At 47.9% G+C, this 22,843-nt stretch overlaps 1 protein-coding gene across 1 annotated transcript in view; it reads left to right on the forward strand.

The window, feature by feature from the left end:
• Nucleotides 1-22,843, forward strand: part of LOC138454181 (C-Jun-amino-terminal kinase-interacting protein 4-like) — a 993,589-nt gene that overhangs the window by 945,460 nt on the left and 25,286 nt on the right. Inside the window, exon 25 of the mRNA XM_069607022.1 lies at nt 11,647-11,802. Within this exon, the coding sequence (XP_069463123.1) occupies nt 11,647-11,802 (156 nt within the window). The remainder of the gene's footprint in view (nt 1-11,646; nt 11,803-22,843) is intronic.

Genomic DNA, 22,843 nt, shown 5'->3' on the forward strand with positions numbered 1-22,843 from the left:
AACTTGTCAACTAAGAAAGACTAATCAGTTCTTTGTCTCAGTGGCGGCAGGAAGAGAAGGGGATGCAGTCTCCAAATCCACTATCTCTAGATGGATTGTCAGCTGCATCACTCTGTTTCTCTCTTGCTAAGAGAGAACTACCCTTCAAGCCTAGAGCACACTCTACTCGAGGCACTGGGGCATCCATAGCGGTAATTGCAAATGTTCCCCTAGAGTCCATTTACAAAGCGGCAACCTGGAGTTCTGTACACACCTTTACAAAACACTATTGTCTAGATGCTCACTCTAGATCTGATTCTCAGGTTGGACAAACAGTACTAAGACACCTTTTTTCTACTGTTCCTTCTCACAACCCACCTCCAACTCCGGGTACTGCTCGCTAGTCTATGCACAGCATGTGACTCTAAGCAGATTAACAAACATCAGAAGACATGCATTACTTACCGTAAAAGCATTTCTGATGGTTGTATCTGCTTAGATTCACATGTGCCCACCCTTCCTCCCCGCTCGGATGGAAGGAACATAGACATCTTATTACTTTCTCTCTTTTCTGTACTCGCTCACGTTAGTCATAAGGCTCCCTTATGGCAGAAAAAATACAAACAGAGGGACCTCGACGCATGAGGGATTTTGGGTACGCTACACGTCACTATAGGGATAGTATTACAGACACGCCTATGTCGACGTCCCCTTTTCGACTTTCGAAAAACAAGATGCAATACTCTGCAGTGACCACTGGATGTCGGACTATGCACAGCATGTGAATCTAAGCAGATACAACCATCAGAAATGCTTTTACGGTAAGTAATGCATGTCATATCTCCAAGGTCCTCATTAAGTATTCACTTCTGTGTGGGTGCTGGTGGGTTTCCTCCATGCATTACCATATGACAAATGGTGTTTTTGCAGTTATTTAAAGTGCAGTACCCCCATAAATTCCCATCTGCAAAATCACATAGTATATTAGGTGCACAGAGGCAGTGGGATGAGGCATGGCTGCTCTTTACTCGGCCTTGGTCCATCTTCAACTGGTACAGAAAGTTCATCTTCAAATCTATATATAAAAAATTTGTTTGGGCGGGATTCGTGGCGAAGCGTTGTTCCTTATACAATTACACACTATTTCACCAATCTGCACCAAATTTTGCATAGTTACATGTTGGGACCCTCCGGACATTACTGGCTACGTGACATTTTGACACATCACCCCTTTCACCAGATTTCAGCACCTTCACACATGAGATGGTGGCCTAAAATCAGCAAAACATCAATGTGGACGTAGAAGGGACCGGTCCAGACACGAGGAACAAAACTCGAGTGACAGGTCCTAGGATGCACGGTTTTCAAGATATTTGCCCTGCAATGCACCGCAACGAACTGCACCACATCAGGGTGAGGTTACAGGTGGGGAGAGGGCGCAGAAGGTCCCAGTATGCAGCATCACACCAACTCTCGCCTCCCCCAACGTCTGCTTCTAGTCAGCCAAACGCACCCATTATCAGTGCAGTTTACTTTAGGTTGTAAAGCACATCAAGCGATAAGCGAATCTGAACAGCGATCTAGAGGATCATTGATTTTCAACAATTGATGAGTGTTATCATGTCTTCCTACAGAATCCATTCGCAGAACGGTTACTTTTGCTAGTGTCTCTCATATCTCGTGCCTAAGGTAGACTTAGTCCTGAATGGTGCTACTCTTGATATTCAGCGGTCGTTGAGCGGACATATGCAATGAAAAGATTTGACTTATGATGAGCAAATTAACCTGCAGAGAGCCGCAGTAGGGCTCTGCCCAGTACCTATCAGAAAAGCAACACCTATTGAAGTACCAATACCCAGAAAACCATGGGCAGTAATGTATCCATTGAAAAAACCCTACCAGCAAATGAGACGAAATGAAGATTGCCTACGTACCGTCCCGGAAGACACCAAAAAGGCCTTAATGGAAGACGAATGGTGACATCACAAGGACTCAGACAGACTCGCAGATAAAAGATATGACGACACAAGGATGACACAAAGAGACGAGACGCCATGAATAAGGATATTGTGAACCTAGAAGAAGAGAACGATGTTGAAATACAAAGAAGCTTAAGCTGTAAGCAGGATGAAGATATTCAACCAGCTAACGCCTGTACATATGCTTGGAACCGCAATAAAGCTAAGAAAACAGTACGGCTTGCTATGCTAAGTAGAAGAATAGCGCAGCAAGCACCATTATACATCTACCTCAAAACGAAGCACAGTATTATAAGTGCGATTCCACTTAGTACTAAAAGCAGAATCAACTCAGGTTACTAGAGGCCAAACAAGACAAGATTCATATTCTAGCTATTCATATTCTAGCTATTCATATTCATCGTTCTAGCTAAACGAGAAGAGTCGGCTGAATCGAAACTCGGCAGATGCAACTCGTGCCAAGAGAGCCCAAGGTCATACCAATAGAAGGAACGAACAGTAGCTACATGTAATTGAAAGTAAGAACAGAATATCCTGTATTTGAAAGGTTGAGATAAGGAGACGTAGGCAGGTGGCAAGCTAAATAAGAATTAAATGCACAAATTGAGAGAAACTCGGCAATTCATGGTGTCAGTAGCACGTGACCATCCGAGCGAGAAGGAGCACGGGTTCACACCTATGCTTGGCATCCGCCCAGACAGAGATACCAGAACTTTTCCAGACAGAAGATGCAGTTTCGAGGCCAACCACACTAAAATAATTGACACATAGTTGCTGAAGCGATGATCAATTGTAATCTTAATTGGAGGAAGGCCGGGTAGCTGAGGGGCACCCTGTAGCTGGCTGACCGTTCTGCGTGCTGCTAAGCAAAGTGGAAATGTATGCATGGGGTTGATACCAACCCAATCCCAATGGACCAAATAATCTAGGATCCTATAGTTAGTAGAACAAACGGGACGTTGTACTTTTAGTGACGTCTACAGTAGTCCTGTTTGAAGGGAGGGCTTAGACGCCCGCCTGCCAGTGTTTACCCAATCCCCTCACTCTGTTACCATATACACATATAGTACCTATATTAAAGTTACCTTTTCTTAACCAATAGAATTGCATGCTAAACTCTTGAGTGTTACACGTCAATTATGATGTGTTTTGAGTATAAAAGTTATGTTTTGTATGAAGTTCGTTGGAGTTGAAGTGAGACGGACTATCCCATCAGTGCTGATTTCTATGACTCCCCGTTTTTTTGTACTTGTCATTGAACCGACTCCCTTTGCCAAACCATTGAGCTCTCCTTATTGCTTGGTTCTCGGGAGTACACATGAGTGACCCAAGAGGGACAAACATCTGTTATGTGCGTATGGCCACACGAATATTAATTATGGAGGCACTCCGTAGTCCGTTTATGATTGAGGCTTGTTTCCATAAGCCTACACTGCAAACTCAATCACTTATACAGACTTGCAGTTTTGGCACATAAAGCTCAGTGCAAGAAAATGATGCCCTGAAGGTCACAAACTTTATTTAAGTGGTGAAGCTGGAATTTGCGTGCCGCCCACTCTGCAATTTAGGCACTTGACACATAGTCTGAGAGGATATTTAAGCATTAGGGAACAGGGAAATAATAGGCAGCAGGCAAGGAATAGAAATGAACACATTGCCATCATTTAAGTGACTCAGTTCACAGTATGTTATTCAAAAAAGCCTCAGTCTTGATATCTATAATATAGTAGTGTGATTAACGGACCATGGCCCATTTACATTGCCCACAATGCTATTTGTCTCTTGTTATGACTAACTCATGTTTGACAGCTTCTAATAACAGAACGCCACATGATGCCTGCACATTGAGTATCGAAGGTTGGTGATGACGATGGATTTCTGTCTGACGAGATTATCTGTGATCACAGAATATTGCTGACGTATATGTAGCTTCGTATGTATGGAATTGATAAATGCAAACCTAGCTGTTGCGCACATGGGACACACTCAGTCGGTTACAGCTAACGTACAGATTTAGTAAAGGAGCCGAAACTGTGTGGGGGAACCAGAGCGGGAGAAATACTCTTGAATGGGGAAATTGGCAAGATTGTCTTTGAAGAGTAGCGTCTTCCTGTCTTCATGTCCTTCCTGAAGTGAAGGGCGGAAACACTGCATTGGTAATTTGATCCAGAGACAAGTTCGTAGCAGGAAAATGCATGGTTCAAGCTGTAATATTGATAGTGTGGGTGCTTGATAATTGGTAAAACAACCTTAAAGTAGAGCTTGCTGCGTTCCCGGGCATAGCGGGTCATTGCATCACTTAGTTGTGCACATGACTGAAAAGCAACCCTCACACAAACATTCTGTTGCCTCAAAAATAATTAGAGGAAACACTTGCTACTACTGCCCTTGTCACAAGTCTCAAAACTTCGAGATCTGGACCTGCTAATTCCAGGAAGGGATTTAGTCTTTCAACACTACCTACCATTCCTGAGCTAGAAAGCTTGGCTTGTGAAAAATAGAATATGTACATTTGGGGATGTGTGACAAGAATATATCGATCACCAATACATCTATAGTTTATTTCAGACAAAAACTCTAAAAATGCTTAAGACTAAAATAATGCAATTAAAAAAATTACAAAAATCCATCCAAGAAGCAATATACAATGTATGATTAATAACAAATTGCCAAAAGTGTGAGAGCCCCTCTGCTGAGAGCAAACAAGGCCTGTACACTCTTTGGGATGGTTCCCACGTACGAGGGGCTGCAATCACATTTAAACTGTGTCATACCAGAGAAGTATGCATTTGCAGATCTGTGTGGTTCTGTACAAAAGGACAGTCCATTGTTGAAATGCTACGACAAACCCTTCTGAGGAGAGTGCCAACATCTTAATTCTGCCTTGTTTGGTGTCATCAGGGTCTTGTGGCTAAAGTGCAGCATCTCTCCAAGTACAGACTACAAGGGATCCACATCTTGATTGCACTTACTAACTTAGGGTGAAACCTCAAGTATTTCACCATTTGCCAAAAGTGTAGTAGCCACTCTTCCTGGGAACGAATATGGACATATAACCTGTCCTATACGATGGCACCCACATTAAAATCTTTTAGCCTCATTGAATTAGGCACTAATTCTGGTGAAATTATGTTTACATTTGTTTACTGTTACCACCATTCAGTCAGAATTACCACCAGGGTACAAGTGGCATAACAGTGGTATTAGTCCCCTTTTTTTGAGTCATCAGACCTCCATAGGAATTTTGGAAGATTTATTACAAGCAGTAATTCTGCCTCGAAAAATCCTGCAAAGTCAGAATTCGGCAGCGGGGGGAGCTGGGAGGTGAACTGGCAGTAAAGTGGCAGTAAAACCGTTGCTGCCATCTTACTGCTATTTATTCTCGCATAAACAAGCTTGTAATGTGGCCCTTTGTTTGGCGGTAATTCCAGTGGATTTACGGCTACATTTATGTACTGTAATTAGCACTCCGTCAGAAACCACCAGGTTACAAGTGGCATAATGGTGGAGTTAGTCCCCATTTTGGAGTCATTAGGACTCCATAGGGATTTTGGAAGATATATTTCGATCAGTAATTCTGTCTTGATAAATCCTCCAAAGTCAAAATTCGGCAATGGGGGAAACTGGCAGGAACGTGGCAACAACAAGCTCGTAATGTGGCTCTTTGTTCCCTGTGTCATAGCAAAGAAGAAATATCCATCTGCATGTCGGTCTGGTGCCGTTCACAAGGTTTGGGTTCCCAATAAGTGAAGAGACCACCACCAGCAGCAGTGGGAGCAAACGGGATAGGGATCGATGACTTTGAAAGCAGAATACTGTACGCAATTCATTTGCCTCCAGGTGAGGGTAGTTCCTGGCAGCAGTAGAAATAAAGGGGTTCTCAGAATCAAAGTTTTGAGAAACTTTTCTGTCGTTTAGATAGCCCATTGGTTGTGGTGGGAGCCACATGGAGTAGCATAACCAAGTATTGGGGAATGTATAATTCTCCAGCATGGGGTCTGGCATAGATTCACATGCTCATGAATATTCCCCGTAGTCAGGCTGGGAATTCTCAGTAAAAATAAAAAACTGTTTCACTTTAGCCTGAAACTGCATTTCTTCACTAAACCTAATACTGTTCTTTGGGTCATACACCCCTCCTCCCCCCCCCAAATCTAATCAGTCTTATTCCTAAACTCCACCCCTGGTGGCCATCTTCGGATTTTTACTGCACACGTTTCAGCTCTGCAAACTTTTGTGATATTTTGAGTTTTTTCGATAACGTTTAATATTTTTGACTGACTTTGTTCGACCATCAATCTACCTCTGGCAAAGGGGACCCGTTGGCCATCTAACATCGCAGATCTTCTCTCTGAAGTTTTCGGAAGGCCCCGGCATGGGACTACTTTGTGCCTTCCATCATGTCCGAGGAGACAGGGAGTCTCTTCAAGATGTGCGTGAAATTCGGACTAAGAAATGTCTGTGGAAGATCGACACAACAAGTGCTTGTATTGTTTACATCCTGACCACGGTGAGGAGGGATGCAAGATTTGCTATGGTTCTTGGAAGAAGACAAGGATGGACTGTTACAGCAAGTTGGAAGCGTGGCTCAAATTGGGGAAGGCCTCTGATGTGGCCTCCAGGCACGGTCATACCCATTCAGGACTGGCCGTTCCCATCTGTGAACTCCCTCTGGAAAGCAGTTGAGGTCCTTTGACGATGCCCCTGCACAGGGAGTCCAAAAGAAGGCTAAGCACCACGCTATGGATCCCACTGGGTTCCCTGCAGCTCTGGGTCCGAGTTTGTGAAGGACGTGTTCACCGTCCCCATCTAGGTCTACAGCCAGCTGTCCTGGCTGTCCCTTTAACTCTTCTGGCCATCTCCCAGGGACATGTCATTTGACACCCTTACAACCCTGCACACTGTTATTGGGGATACAACAAAGGCTACCTGCTACTCCTGTGCCTGTTCTGACCCAGAGTCCCTCAAAGCCTCCGTCCAGGAGCCCTTTCAGGCCAAAGCGCAAGTCAAAGGGCCAGTCGCAGCTGTATCGGCCTATGACCCCCCCACCCGTCCACAGGGACACTTGTACGGAAACAGGCTCTGCTGCACCCCATACCTATGAGTCTGACGACTATGTCCCGGCAGATTGGGATCCGCTGGGTCCCGACGAGCCCACCAGGGCCTCGCAACTGGTTCAGGTTGGTTCCTTTCAAGCTGTGATTGCGAGGGGCTCCGCTCTCTTCAGCTTGGTACCAGAGGAGACCAAGACAGAGGGGTTTCTCTTGTAGCGCCGGGAGTCCAGAAGGAAGTTTGTCATGTCAATTCTTCTGATGGACGATGTCTGGGATGAAGGTTTGGCCCTGATGAAGATGCCAAGTATCACCCCCCTGAAGAGAGAATGGCTGGAGAAGAAATATAGGGCTCCAGGCTCTTGCCCCCAGATGCTTGAAGTCCCAGCCCTTGCCTGACTCTGTAGTGACTGCTGCCGCCAGGAGGTGCTCATCAAACCCTTCCTCTTTAGCAATGGTGCCTCCAGACCAGGAGGGGAAGAAGCGGGATGCAGTGGGAAAGCGCACCATTTACCCAGCAGCCTGTCAAGGCCGCTAATGCCCTTGCCATCTTAGCATGCTACGACAGGGAGCTGTTGTACAAGCTCAGGCCCGTTTTTGCACTTCCTGTCGGAGGACAAGAAGGTTGAGGCCTTGGCCCTGTTCCAGTAAGGAGAGGTGGCCTTGGATCACAACATCATGGTGGCTCTGGACATTGCGGATACCGAGTTCTGCCAAGGCTCGCTGAAGGCAACTAACTTCAGGGCAGATGTCCAGTCCAAGGTGCTGGACATGCCCTTTGATGGGGACAATCTGTTTGGCAAGTCTGTGGACGAGTCTCTCCAGACGATCAAGACCGAAATAGAGACGGTGCGCTCGCTGGGGACATTGCAGCAGAGGAGGCTGTCGTCCTTTCGGTCTTCGAGGGCAAAGTCCGGCAGGTCTTCCGAAGGGTATTAAACCCCCTATCGCCAACCTCCCGTTCCACGACCCAGGATGCCTACAGGGGCCGGTCACAGGCCTACGGAAGCGGAGGCCAGCATCGTCCCCAGGCCAGGACGCAGACTCCTAAGCGGGCATGAACCGGCCATGGATCCAGGCACCCCGCTTTCGCACCCATTGGTAGGCCGGCTAGCGAACTTTGTCAACAAGTGGGAGACCATCAACACAGACAAATGGGTGCTGGACGTTCTTCATCAGGGGCACACCTTGGAATTCCAACACAGGTCAACGGCAGCAGGAGGTTCAGGCCATGTTAAGGAAGGGGGAAATTGAACCCGTCCCCCAGCACCTCCAGGGTTCCGGAGTGTTCTCCAGGTACTTTCTGCTCAGACTCCATCAATTATCCGAAGTCCTGCATGGAGCCATCGAAGAACGCTCTGTTTCTAAGCACCCGTCTCAACATGGTTGCATGCCTGGCTACCCCCTCGGAGGAAAGGGTGACAGCCATGCTGGGGAGGGTGCAGTGCCTGTTGTCACTGTAATCCACGACGATATGAGCCATCAAGTCGCAGCTGGGCATGATGTCCTCCTGCATCATCCTTGTTCCCTTTTGCAGGCTGTGGATGAGGCCTCTGTGACCACAAAAGTGATGGGTGGAAGGTTTTGAATGAATCTGTACCACTGGCGTTGCTCTGGGCAGCCTTCCACACCACCGTTTTTTTAGCCCGTCTGCGCCATTGCAAAGGGGGGTCCAGCCATATGCAAATCAGTCTGGTACTGCCACCAATGGTAGCAGCCCAGCCTGAACTGCTAGGCCAGGTCCCCTCTGCACGGAAACATAAGCAACCCCAGACATGTTTCGGCCTTGTTGGGCCCCCTCAGTGAGGTGCAGCTTGATTCCCTATAGCGCAGCGTGCAAGGGACCCACGTCTGGGCATACCCTCTCTCACATAGTGAGACAAACTGTGACCACAAAAGTGATGGGTGGAAGGTTTTGAATGAATCTGTACCACTAGGCTGAAACATGTCTGGGGATGCTTGTGGTCTCGTGCAGAAGGGATGTGACTTAGTAGTTTGGGCTGGACTACCCCTTTGGGGGGTGGGACCAATCCTGATTTGCACATGGTCTTTCCCCTTTTGTAATGGCTTGGCAGGCAAAGAACAATGATTTGGAGGGTTGCCCAGAGCAATGCCAAAGGTTAAGATTTATTCTAAACCTTCCAGCCATCACCTCTTGCGGATGAGGCCTCTTCAGGATTTTCTGGACGCACGGTGGATGCGGGTCTCGGGTGTGGACAAACAAGATTGCCCTCGCCTAGGAGTTCCGGCAAGCTCTACGATGGTGGGAAGTGCACCCACATCTCAAGCAGGGGGTTCTTTTCCAGATCCTACCGTACCATGCGACGGTCACCACGGATGCCTCCCTGGAAGGGTGGGTGGGGGCCCACACCGGACAATTCCACGCCAGAGGCCTCTTGCTTCTGCAGGAGAAGGACCTTCACATCATTGTCTTGGAACTCAGGGCAGTCTTCTGGGCCCTCAAATCATTCCTGCTGTTGCTGCGAGGGAAGTGGTGAGAATCGTCACAGACAACACCACCACCATGTTATAAATCTGAAAACAGGGCGGGAGGTGACCCTCAGCGCTGTCCCCGGAAGCACAGACCTTGTGGCGCTGGGCCATTCTTCAGGACATGTTCCTCATCCTGTTTTTCACCTGGCAGGCACCAAGATCACCATAGCAGACTCTCTCAGCAGGGAGCTGCATTCCTGCCACGTATGGGAGTTTTGTCAGGATTCAGTATCTCTTCTCTTCCACAAGTTGGGTCAACCCCAGATTGACCTCTTTGCGATGACCAACTCAAGTGCCAGAGGTTAGCCATCAGGTTCCCTCAACCGAGGAGCCTAGGGGATGCCTTCTCGTTCCCGTGGGAGAGGCTCTTCCTGTACGCCTTCCCTCCGATCCTGCTACGTGTGATCAACACACTCGGTGCCACTGCAGGAATGCTCTGACGTGGCCTCAACAGATCTGGTACCCGGAACTTCACCATCTGTCCATACGGCTCTGTCCATACGGCTGTCTCCACTTCTGGATCTTCTCGCCAGGGAAGACAGAGCGATATTGCTCCACAACCCGGCATCGCTGAGCCTTACAGCCTTGCCACTGCAGCCCTAGAGTTTGAGCATTCTCCCCTGCCGCAGAAATGTAAGAAGATCCTGCCAAGGCCAGAGCTTCCTCTACCTTGTCGTGCTACAGCCACAGATAGAAATGCTTCACAGTGTGGTGCAGGACACAGAAAATTACGCTGATGCGTGTCGCAGCTCTGCAGCTCCTTCAGTACCTGCTTTCCCTGGCCAAGGGTGGCCTGGCTCATGCCTCTGAGGTGCACCTGGCTGCCATATCCTGTTACACCAAGACAACTGGTAAGCCCTTGCTATGGTCGGACAGGTTTGTCAAGAAATTTCTCAAAGGCCTCTTCAGGACCTTTCCACAAGTGAAGACTCCTACACCAGATTGGGAGCTCAACATGGTTTTGACTAAGCTCATGGGGCCCTCATTTGAACCAATGCATCAGGCCCCACTGAAGTTTCTCTTGTGGAAGACTGCTTTCCTCACAGCAATCACCTCGGCCTGGAGGGTTGGGGAGATCCAGGCCCTCTCTTGTAAGCAGCCATACTTGTCTTTCCACGCTGCAAGGGTGGTGCTGCAGACTCACTGCACGTTTATGCTGAAGGTTCCTTTAGAATTCCACCCCAAGAAGCCTTTGGTTCTTGCATGGATTCACGTGCAACCTCTCCCTCCCTCTGTCTCTCTTCTGGGTATAGACTGACACTTTACATGCTCTACCAAATCTGAAGATGGCCGCCAGGGGTGGAGTTTAGGGTGACGACTGGCATTGGATGGGGGCAGTATGACCCAAAGGACAGTGATTGGTTTAGAGGAGGAATGTCATTTTTGGGCTAAAACAAAACAGTTTTTTCTTTTTACCGAGGATTCCCAGCCTGATGACGGGGACTATTCAAGAGCATGTGAATCCATTCCAGACCCATGCTGGAGAACAGGAGTTACAGGTAAGTTACTTGTTCCGTTTATTCCGTGTGTGTGATCACTAATTGCGGCAAAAGAATGGGTACTGTGAAACAAGTAATTAAGAGGAAAATATTGCTCGTCATGGAGTAGGTCAGTGGCAGCGAAGGCGGTAACATGATCCAATGATTAGGGTACACAATATGTTGCCTTTTTGGGGGGTGCCAGGCAGCAGTAGGAGCAGAGGGTTGCACAAGAACCAGGTGCCATGTTGAAGATCACTGGTAGTAGTGGCACCAAAGGGCGGTGTGGGCAAGAACCACGGATTTGAATGGGAAAAGCTTTACAACCTGCATGGGAGATCACCCCCCCTGCAGTGGCAACACATGAGAAGCATGACCCAGATACAGGGGTAAACATTATCGCACATGAGCGACATCACTAAGAGTAGTGAGCAGCATTCATTTTTTATAACTAAGCAGTTTGTACATTATGAGAAGGGTTTAACTGATGCTTATCACTTTACATAAATTCTTATTGTAGATGCAGAAAATGAAAGGCTGGACTCCAGGATTGTCCCTGTTCTTTTTCTCTGGCATTTGAAAGGCAACATTATAAACCCATTTCCTTTGTGAATGCTACAATGTCTCACAATGCGTCTTTGACAACAGTGTACATATTTCTTACAGAAGGAACTGGACATTTGCAATCTGAAACTGACCCACTTGAGCAGGTTAACAATCCAACTCCTACCTCTGCCTGCCTCCCATACTGCTCGATGGAGTATGCCCAGGTCTGCTTTCATGGACACCGGGATGCTGTTAAGTTCTTCGCCTCTGTTCCAGGTAGGTGAAATACATTTTCCTCGTCTCTTCCCTGGAGATGGCAGCTGTAATGTATTTTTTAATTATGGTCTTATTAATTGATTATTATTGATGTTTTCTGAGAAGGTAAGTAAAACCACAGTTCAGGGTCAACAATTAAGACAATATTGTGTAAGGGTGTAGAAGTCGGAGACTGACACACAGCTGGCATATTTTTAGGTAAAAACGTTTATTGTGCCAAAGCAAAAGGGAAAATACTACCTGTCCCTATTAGTAAGAGGGATTTCCCTGCCTCAACGAAATACTAAGGACTGTCAGGATGTCTGTCAAAAATGAGTAGTCACTGTTGTGTGTCAAAACCTATTTCCTTCCCTTACATTCTAATTCAAAACGAAATACTAAAGAAAGTTTTTCTTCTTAATCCAGAACAATTCTGGATGATAAACAAAAGTTCACTTTCAGGTGATGAAAAGGAGAGGTTCTTCAAAAACGTAACACCAAAAAGTCTCCAAAGCTTTCTTGACTTGGCGTTCCACTAACACATATGGGAAAAGAAAGTCACAAGGTTAGGTGGGTGGCTTCCTTGTCCCCTGACCTTTCTCAGGTTTCTTGATACTTTTCACAGCACCAGCTTGAACAACTTCCTTCTCCTAGCTTTTACCATACAGTTCACAATATTACAGGGAAGAACTCCCTTCCCCTGCTCTCTCTTGTGTCTCACACAATGCCAAGAGGATGGACCTGGGTTTCTCCCACAATGTTGACAACCACTAGGGGGAATGACTCCCTTGTACTTCCCCCAGCCTTTCTCAGGCTCTTCACAATGCCAAGAGAAGGACCACCTTTTCTTGGCTTCTTTTTCTCAATGTTCATCAAGCACTGGGGAAGGAGGATGACTCCCTCGCCTTTCATATGCTCTTCATAATGCCAACCAAATGACTCCCTTCGAATGGATTGTGTCCTCCCACGTATTCCTCATCTTATGATATCTCCATATCCAGATTTAGCTGGTTCGAAATGTTTTTTCCAGTGGGGGGGTGGGGGGGGGGCGCTGCGCGCCAATGCCTGTCAATTCGATGTCCCTCGAGGGCCTCCATCTCGGTGTCGACATCATCCTTTGGTATAGAGCGCGTGCAGTGACCGTTGGCTTCAGTTCTGTGTTTTTCCACGAGAGCTAGCGCTTCGGATTATCAGCGCGCTTCGGTTCTTTCACTAAAAAACCTTTTGTTTAAGTGAAATGGCACCGACGTCGGCATCATCTACTCCGAGATCGGGGTTCAAGAAGTGCCATGACTGTGGGGAGAAAATGTCTGACGGACCCCCATCGGGTGTGTCTATGGTGCCTGGGATCCTCTCACGCATCGTCGGAGTGTGGGTCTTCCTATTCATGACAGCGAAGACCCTGAAAGAACATAAAGGCAAACTGGCTGCAGGAAGATCCCATAAATCCCCTTTGACAACCCTGTTGAAAAGGCGATCCTCTGACGAGTCGAGAGATGACTCTCCTCATCGGAAGAAAGCTAAAAGGTCCCGATCACACAGTGGCTCACGCCACTCGTCATCTTCCTCACTGTGGTCGAAGAAAAGGCACAACAGTTTGCTGTCTTTGTCGTCGAGTTCCTCCATGGAACGTGTCTCGTGCCCGACCAAATCGGCCTCGCTGGCTGAGTGGGAGAAGCTCAGACTAAAGAAGCTCAAAGTATTCGCGAACGCGGCCTCAACCCCCTTGAAGAAAGATAAGAGCCATGCCAGTGTCGACAAGCATGACAAAAAGGCAAGGGACAAAACCAGAGTGCTCTCGGGCCCGGTAGTCCAAGAGCAAAATCCTTGAAGGTTCCCTTGAAGGAAAAGGCTCCATCGACGCCATCAGAGACTAAAGACTCCACGTCAAGTCATATGAAACCTTCGATGCCACAACCATCGAAGTCGAAGACTTCGACACCATTGTCGAAGCAAATTTGCAACGGCCACTGACAAGGAAGGATTTTTTCAAACCCCTGTACTCAATTTATGAGGATAATAAGCCATCTTCAGATGAATCTCATCCATTTGGATTACAGTATGGGACACAGCATTTCTGAGGATTCAAGATTAAGGTACTTACATGACACCCTGCAATCTGCAAGTGGATCGGACACATCTCCAGAAATAGAATTTGGCAGGCCAGACCCCTCGGACCATGCCGATGGATCTTAGAAAAATCATGTCCAGAGTGATAGAATATCCGAGATGGAGTAGGCCTGCACCACTATTTGAGAAGGATGACCTAACTGGTATGATATATTTATTTTTATTTGTGATATAATTTCTCCAGCATGGGGTCTGGCATGGATTCACATGCTCATGAATATTCCCCGTTGTCAGGCTGGAAATCCTCGGTAAAAGAAAAAACATTTTGTTTTGTTTCTAAACTGTCTTTCTCCTATAAACCAATCAGTGAGCTCGGGTCATACTGCCCCCAGCCAATGACTGCCTTCTACCTAAGCCCCTCCTCTAGCAGCCATCTTCAGATTTTCGCGTTTCGCTCTTTGAGCTTTCTGTTTCCGTTTTTTGCTTTGAAAACTGTTTTTGGTTCAATTGAGCCTTTGTGCTCCATCGCTTATCCTTCCGATTAACGAGGACCCATTTTTCAGCATCTTTCAACGCCCCTCAAGGGCAGAAATCGTCGAGTATTTCTTCTTGGAAGCTTGCAGAAGTCTTCAGGCCTACACCGCGCCGGATCTTGTCAGAGAAGGACGGATCTTCCCTCTTCAAGCTGTGCACCAGCTGCGGTTTGCAGAATGTTTTTTTGGATGTCAAGCATGTCCAGTGCCTGTACTGTCTGCACCCGGTGCATAAAGAAGAAGATTGTGAGATCTACCGTGGCTTCACCAAGCGCACGATGAAGTATCGACACGTCCAGTTGGCGGCGTGGCTCAAGACCAGGGCCTATTCCCCAGGTGAGTCTCGGGGGCATGCCTCTTCAGGATCCATTCAACCTGAGCGAGCTTCTAAGTCAATTGAGCACGCTCCATCCTTGGGGGCCCAACAAAAGGCCAAGCACCCCGAGTCTGCTTCCGTCTGGGTAGCCGCGCAGGTGGGTCCCACAACTGTCGGGGCGCGTTCATCATCTCCGTCGGCCTCGATCTCCAGCCACCGCTCCAGCCCTTCGTCCAAGAGGAAGTCAGCTACCCTGGAGAAGCTGCGGGAGACACTGGAGAAGGAAGGCCAAGCAGCGCAAGGTGTCCAAACTTCCCGTGGAGAAGGCCAAGCAGGGCAAGGTGTCTGAGCTACCCGTGAAGGAGAAGGCCCAGCAGGACAAGATAGCTGACCTGCCTGTGAAGGCCTAGGTGATCCAGGCCAAGTCATCCTCGTCCATCGAGATGGTGGTGGCCTCCCTTTCGAAGGCAAAAGGGGCTGACCCCATCCAGCGTATACCGGCAGCAGCCAGTGTCTCTCTTCCTGCCAGGTGAGAGTCTTTGTTCAAGCCCGGGCGTCAGAGCTTTTCCAGCTCACCCCAGAGGAGAAGGAGGGCTTCCTGTACCAAAGTCGAGGGGTGAAGAGGAACATTATTCTGTCGGTAATGCTCCTGTACGCCGTCTGGGATGAAGGGCTGGCTCTGCTGAAGAACCCTGCCTCAGCCCTTGCGAAGAGAGCCTGTCTTGAGAAGTACCACCGGGTGTCGGAGTCTGCACCCAAGTGTCTGCGGTCTCAACCGTCGCCGTACACTGTGGTCTCGGCGGCCTTCAGGAAGAAGTTGTAGAGTTTGTCGTCTTCATCTGTACCCCCGGACAACGAGGCGAAGAAACTGAATTCCATGGGTAGAAAGGTAATCTACTCCACGGTGACGACGGTCAAAGCGGCCAACGCCTTAGCGATTGTGGCCAGATATGACTGGGAGCTTTGGCACAAGATGGCTCTGCTCCTGGATTTCCTCCCCGATGACAAACGGGTCGAGGCTTTGGAGATCCTGCAGGAAGGCGAGGTGGCGTCGGACCATGCCATTGCAGTGGCACTAGACAGCGCAGACACAGGTTTTTGCCAGATGGGCAACAGGTTTTGCCTTCGCCGTCGTGTCACGAGTGGGAGCTTCGGCAGGCTCAAGTGGACAACCTTTTCCTCAAATGGGGCAGTCCCCAGATCTACCTGTTTGCGACGGCGACGAACACCAAGTGCCGGAGGTTCGCCAGCAGATTCCCCCAGCTGGGGAGCATGGGGGACGCATTCTCATTCCCTTGGGGTGGGGACACAGTGAATGAGTCAATTTGCACTGTTGGCAGCGAATTGATTAAAGCACGGACAACTGTCTCAATAGTTTTAGTTCTCAAACAGGAAACAGAGCTCAAAAGATCTTCCGTGAGGTTGGAAGCAAAGTCAATCAGCAGGTCCTTGCCCGCTTGTCCCAGAGGAGGGAAATAGTCATTTTTGTGGCAGTCCCCACTGTGTACTCCAAGCTTACCGTGCGTTAGGGGCACCCACGCCCTGGGGTCACCTTGTTTTATCATTTCTGCAGGGGTCACCCCCCATTCAACAATCGGGGGGTGACCCCCCCGGTAGCCACAACATCATCATCATCAAGGCTAGATGCTTCCTTCGTAGTAGAAGCCTGTAAAGGGGTTATGGGTAGGTTGGAGCGTAAGCGTCTCTTGCCCAACGGAATGCGCTTCACTGTGACCGCTTTGATGGCTGTGTTGGTGTGGCGCTTCGGCATAGTCCGCATTATGCCGCACTATGAGCAGACGTCAATATGTGACAGCCGCAGCCTTCTGGAGGAGGAGAAGGATGAAGATAATGATTGGGATGCAGGTGGCGTGCAGTGATTCCCCGCACAAGGGCTACACCCTGGACCCCGACAGACAGACGGACTGATACCTTGTACCCCCTAAACAGAGACAATATTAGAACTCTTGACCCTCATCCAGGATGACATTGGGAGCAGGATTGGCATCAGGATGGCCATATCACTGCTGTTGAATCTGGTGTTGGTCCTGCACTTCCTCACCACAGGCATGTTCTAGCACTCTGATCCAGCTACATGACATATCCCAGCCTGCATTCTCCAGAGTGCTGGTGCAGGTACTGAAGGCCCTCCTGCGCCATGTTTGTCAGCATATTGCCCTTCAATGCAATTGTGGGCATGCCCAATGTGTTGGCAGCATTGTAATGCGCGCATGTAGAGTTGGTGGCCCACCACGCATCACAGAAACCGGAAGCAGTGCCATTCACTCAATGTCCAGGTAACCTGTGACACCGACTATACCATCACGCACTGCTGTGTCCGCCTCCCAGGTGTTACAGAGGACAAAGGACCTGGATGTTGGGTGAGTAAATGTACTAATACACCCACTTTGCTGCATGGGTTACAGGCTAGGGGGTTGGGGGAGCCGGTGGGGGATGATGGCATAAACGCATGCCACACAATCACACTGCATATACATGACTAACCAGCGCACACCCAATTCACTTGCCACAACTCACAGGAATAGTATTATTCAGTGACCAATCCATTCCTAACCCATCAGGACAGAAATGTGCAATGTACTACAGGTACCAGAATGCAACACCACCACTCCACAATCAAATGTACCAATGTCCCACCTAGACCCTTGTAACAAATGTCCTGGTGAGACATGGTGCATGCATGCACACAATGACTGCACCATCATTCACACATGTCAATGTCATTGTCAATGTTAAACACATAGTGCACTGTTTCCACATGTCTAGACACTTGGCGTTCAGGTGGTTCTGCAATGTGAGCAGCAAAGGGGTTGAAAATCAGCGGGATTGGAAGGGAGATGCCTGTGTTGCCCATGCTGTGCCATTGCCAGCTTCAGTGTTGCCAAACCGTTAATCTGTTTCCCGGGCCTTCTGTGCATGTGAGCTGTCACCTGGTGTTGATGCAAGTCAAAAGATGCCAAGTCCGCATTGTGGGGCCAAGAAGTGTGTCCAGTCACTGGTGTAGTAAGGGTCCGGCAATGACCACACCATTCTATGATGATATGTATGCAGACTGATGAGTCCTCACTAGGGACAGTCAGTGGCAAGTCATGTCCTACCGCCAGCAATCCATCCCAGCGAGCAGAACCCAGCACAGAATGTATGTCACACAGTGGTTGTTCCAGGGTGTAGCAGGGTGCATGGCCATACCACTGTACCAGATGCATGATGTCCACAACCGACGCAGATGTGCGAAGTGAAAAACACTGTCCTGCCACGTGCAGGACATGACTCACCTTGTGTCCTCCCCCATACAGGTGATTCTGGATATCGGCTGCTTCCATGCCTGATGACCCCTCTGAGAGATCCCCAGATGCAGGAGGAGAGGGCCTAAAATTGTGCCCATGTGCTAACCAGGACAACCATTGAGCTTACGTTTGAGCTATTGAAGGCACGTTTCTGATGCCTACACAGGCCTGGGGGTGCACTGATGTACATGTCTCAGAAGGTGGGGGCAGATAGAACTGGCCTGTGCAATGTTGCACAACATATGTGTCAAACGCAACATAACCCTGCCCCCAGATCTGAACATGCCACAGCCAGAAGGTGAAGATGATGAAGATGGCGAGGCTTGGGCACATGGATGCCAGGGATGGGTGTATTACCTGTCAAGATCTCATTGACAACTTCCTTTGGGTCCCCCCACCACATTTCACTTACCATGACCCATTCTGCATCTTAAGCGCACAATCAATACATTCTGGCACTTGAATAAGGAATGTCCACTCATTGCTGCAAGTATTAAACGAGATCTACGGATTTAAATGTCCTATCTACTACAAACACCCTGTGTTTCTCACAAACACCTCTAAATGAAATGTGCAGTGCCGTCATGCCTTGTCCCAAGCCATCAGGGTTCAAACGTTGGCTGGACTGCTGCTCCAATATGTCTATCCCTGACCATACACAATATCTGTGCGTGGTGTCTGAGGAGGAACCACAATATGAAGCAGTGTGGTCATACCAGTAGATGAACCAAAAGGCTCTTAGAGAGCTGGACGCTAAACTGGCACTATACTGTTCTCTCAGCCCTCATTGCCTCCCTCCCCCCCCAACAAAATATGCAGAACTCTTCTTTCCCTATGTCTTCAGAGGCCAAGGCTGAAGAATCAACTCCAGAGAAGGAGGAGAGGGGTGAGCAGGAGGCACAAGAAAATCAAGAAGCTTCACACTCCGATAGTGACCTGCACCACTCATTTTCCTTCTCTGTCTGCAAAACAAGGACGAGACATAGATTGAGAGTTATGAGAGTGAGGATTCTTCTGGCTCCCAAAGGCGTGGTAAGGCCTTGTTCTGCCAAAGCATGCTTCTAGGGAGGAATGGGAGGAGTTTAGTGATCAAATAGTAGCCTTCTTTTCAAGGCTTTGATTGATACGGCTGCAGCATGAATGTGTATTGCAATCATTCAGTCTGCTATGCCTTTGTCAGCCAGTAAGGACTTACAGGAGATAAGCCATACACTTGCTATCAGGGGTCAACGTCAGGGCTTCAGTGTTGACTGTGGTCGAAACTTTAAGCACTTTGCCTGCTTATTCAGTTTGTGACTATGCCTTGCAATCTACGGCCCATTGTTTTCAATATGTGGGCAATAGTTGATGATCAGGGGAACTCTGTCCTCTTTGATTTAGAGACCCAAGTGGGGGGGGGCATCTTGAACCTTTGTCTGGCTTTTTGGCTGATGATGACCTTGTAGAGTCATCATTGGGCATTCATGGCTCCAGTGGCCTCAACACCTTGCCTTCCTCAAGATGCAGCAGTCCCCTCCAATCGCTCATCCCAATGTGCAGTACTGAAAGTTCATGGCGACGGTGGTGGCCGCTTATGGCTTTGGGGTGCCGGCCACACCATCTGTGTGATACCAGATCACTGACATTTTGGACCAGGGCCCTCAGACACGGATGACTTTGTCATTCAATGTGGTTATTAAAGCCCCAGTCCTACCTAAGTGGCAGAATATGTGCTAGACTCCTCCTCTTGACAAGGAGCTCACAAAGAAATTAAATCCTACTCAGTCCCTGACAGTCTAAAAGAGGCCTGGGTTCGCCCACTTTTGAAAGAACTTTCGCCAGACCCCAAGATAGCCAACAACTACAGTCCAATCACCACCGTCCCGTTCTTGCTCAAAATCCTGGACAAAGTTGCCTATACCCAAATCCAGCAATTCCTAGAAGAAAATAGCATCCTAGGCAAGAGACAATTCGGATTCCACCTGGGACATGGGACAGAATCTGCCCTAATGGATCTTAAAATACAACTTGGCGACATGATGGACAAAGGCAAACCGGCACTTCTCCTACTGCTAGATTTATCGGCTGCCTTTGATCTTGTCCAGCACGACATCCCCTGCAAACAACTTAAAAATGCTGCCCACTTCTCCCCTCAAGCCATAGCATGGATTGAGTCCTTCCTCAAAGGGAGACTTATGAGGGTTTTCTCACTCTGCCTGTGCTGCTCCCACCACCATACACTGTGGAATCCCGCAGGGGTCATGCACTGCACCCACCCTGTATAACATTTTCACTCTACCCCTCTTCAATGACTTGGATAATTGCGGCTTAGCTTACAATAACTATGCCGACGATACACAAGTCCTTCTCCCACTCACAGGCTCCTATGAACAAGACTCAGAAGCCCTAACTAACATCTACGCAGCCATCCAGACCTGGATGGCACCAAACGGTCTGTCTCAATGGGGATAAAACCGAGATCCTCTTGGTAGGCACTAAAGAGACTATCAGTAAACTTTCCCCTCAATACTCTACCTTCAACATTGACAAGACAACTATCGCAGTATCACCTTCAGTCAAAACCCTAGGAGTATTCCTCGACTCCTCCCTGTCCATGACACGCCAGGTCAGTGCCATTGCCTCCTCGGCTGCACTCACCACTAAAATTTATCAACTCTGTCAAACCATTCCTTTCAACCAAGAATTGCCTTAGCATTGCCAGGGCCACAGTAGGCACCAAACTCGACTACTGCAATGCCCTCTTTCTAGGCACCTCTGCTAAAAACTTTAAAAAGCTACAAGTTACACAAAACAACACCCTCCGGGCAGCTTTGAGCATCCCCAAAAGGGAACACATCTCCCAGGCTAGGAGAGAGGCACCTATGTGCTAACCAATCCGTAATCAACAAACTACAGGTACTCCAAAATAACAGGCTACAAGCCGCACTAAACATCCCCAGGCGAGGACAACACATCTCCACCGCTAGAATATCCTGGAAAATGGCTCTCTATACAAAAAAAAAATTGACCTAAAAACTTTGCCTTACCTACAAAGCCTTAAACCACCTAGCGCCACCTTATCTCACCAACAAATTCACCTTAAAATCTGCTACTAGGGTTACCAGATCGTCCAACACGCTATGCCTCACAGTGCCCAGATTTACCTTAAAAAGAGCTGGAGGTTCTAGCTTCACGGTCCTGGCCTCCCAACTGTGGAATACCCTACCACTTCACATTAAATCAACATTAAATCAACCACATAATTTCAACCCTTCAGGAAACAAGTCATTGGCTGGTGAAAAATTAACTCCACCATTTCCTTCTCTTACACCTGACGACACTGCCCCACTCTAACTATTACAATGTTAACTGTATATACTGTACATATGGCACAAATATATAACTGCTAATTATATATATACTGTTTTTGTAACTTTTTTTTATACTGTTTTTGTAACTCTAAAATTGCACAAATGTACAACTGTATAATATATGTATATTGTTTCTGTAACCTGTCAAAAAGCACCCTCTTACCTCCGGGTCTGGAGCGCTATATAAATAAAATAAACAAACAAAGCACATTGGCTGCCAGTTAAAGAGCGTATCCTATTTAAAACCCTTGCAATCACACACAATGCCCCCCCACCTTTCTGATAGGATCACCCCTGTCACCTCTTCCAGGCCCACGAGGTCACACCTCACCAACCAGATCTACGTGCCCTCCTTCAAAAGAGCCAAAGCAGGGGGTGCCAGCTTCCAACACCTAGCACCTAAAAACTGGAACGCTCTCCCCTAAGCACTCGGAAACGAAACATCATACACAATATTCCGGAAAGTTCTGAAAACTAAACTTTTCATTTAGTCATGCCTGCTGTCCAGCCTCCACCTACCCGTAACCGGCAACTAATGATTCTTCATCCACCCTGTTCCACTGTAACCACAGAACCTGTATCTCATTTCTGCCGCTGTTGTACCCCTAATACTCTGTAATGTCATTTAACTGCACAACCAAGAAAGTATTCTGTAACAGCGCCACAATGCCCCTGGGCCGTTGTGCGCTTTATAAATTTAAATAAATCACCACAGGGTGATGCGTTCCTCTTGAGGCACCAGCCAGAGGGCCTGGTGGTCCATGCTGCTACAGCCACTTTGAAGTAGTTGGCTTCCTCCTCTGGTTTCCCCTCTGGCAAGGGAGGGAAAAAGATTGACTTGCGCTGATCAAGAATGTTTTGCAGCAGGGAGCTTGTCCCTGAATGTGGTGAACGCCTCATATGCTTTGGCCAAGTTCTCGCATGTCTTGTGGTCTGTTATTTTCAAAGCCTCAGCACCCTTACTGCAAATTGAGATTGGAGATGATTTCCTGTACCTGGTCAGTGATGGGAAAGAAGAGACTTGTCGGGTGCTGTAGGCTAGGTTAGATGCGTCCGACTACGTCGAGTGTACTATGGGGACGTCTTCAGTATTGCGCATGGTTTCATGGTAGATACATTTAGGGCTTGCTCCGGAGGTCCAAACAAAGATACATGACCTGTCCTTTGACGGCCTCCATCTATTTGGATGATGAAAATGAGACGGCGCACATCTTTATTATAAAAGAAGGGAGAGTCTGTCATTATGATAGTTACAGAAAATAAACTTTTCTTATACTGTGCAGATATAACCATCAATCTGCTTAAAAGGCAACCATTTATTTGAACTACAAAAAAAATTCATCTGTGCACTTACAATTATGATGTAACACAACAAACATGATTTCAGTCACAAAATGCAACATTATACATAGTCCTCATAACAAATTTGACTAAAGCTATTAACAATAACTTACAACAATAACTCTTTAGTGTATGTTTCAATAA

This window comes from Ambystoma mexicanum, chromosome 1p (genome assembly GCF_040938575.1).
Source record: "Ambystoma mexicanum isolate Mex_15411 chromosome 1p, UKY_AmexF1_1, whole genome shotgun sequence".
Lineage (NCBI taxonomy): Eukaryota > Metazoa > Chordata > Amphibia > Caudata > Ambystomatidae > Ambystoma > Ambystoma mexicanum.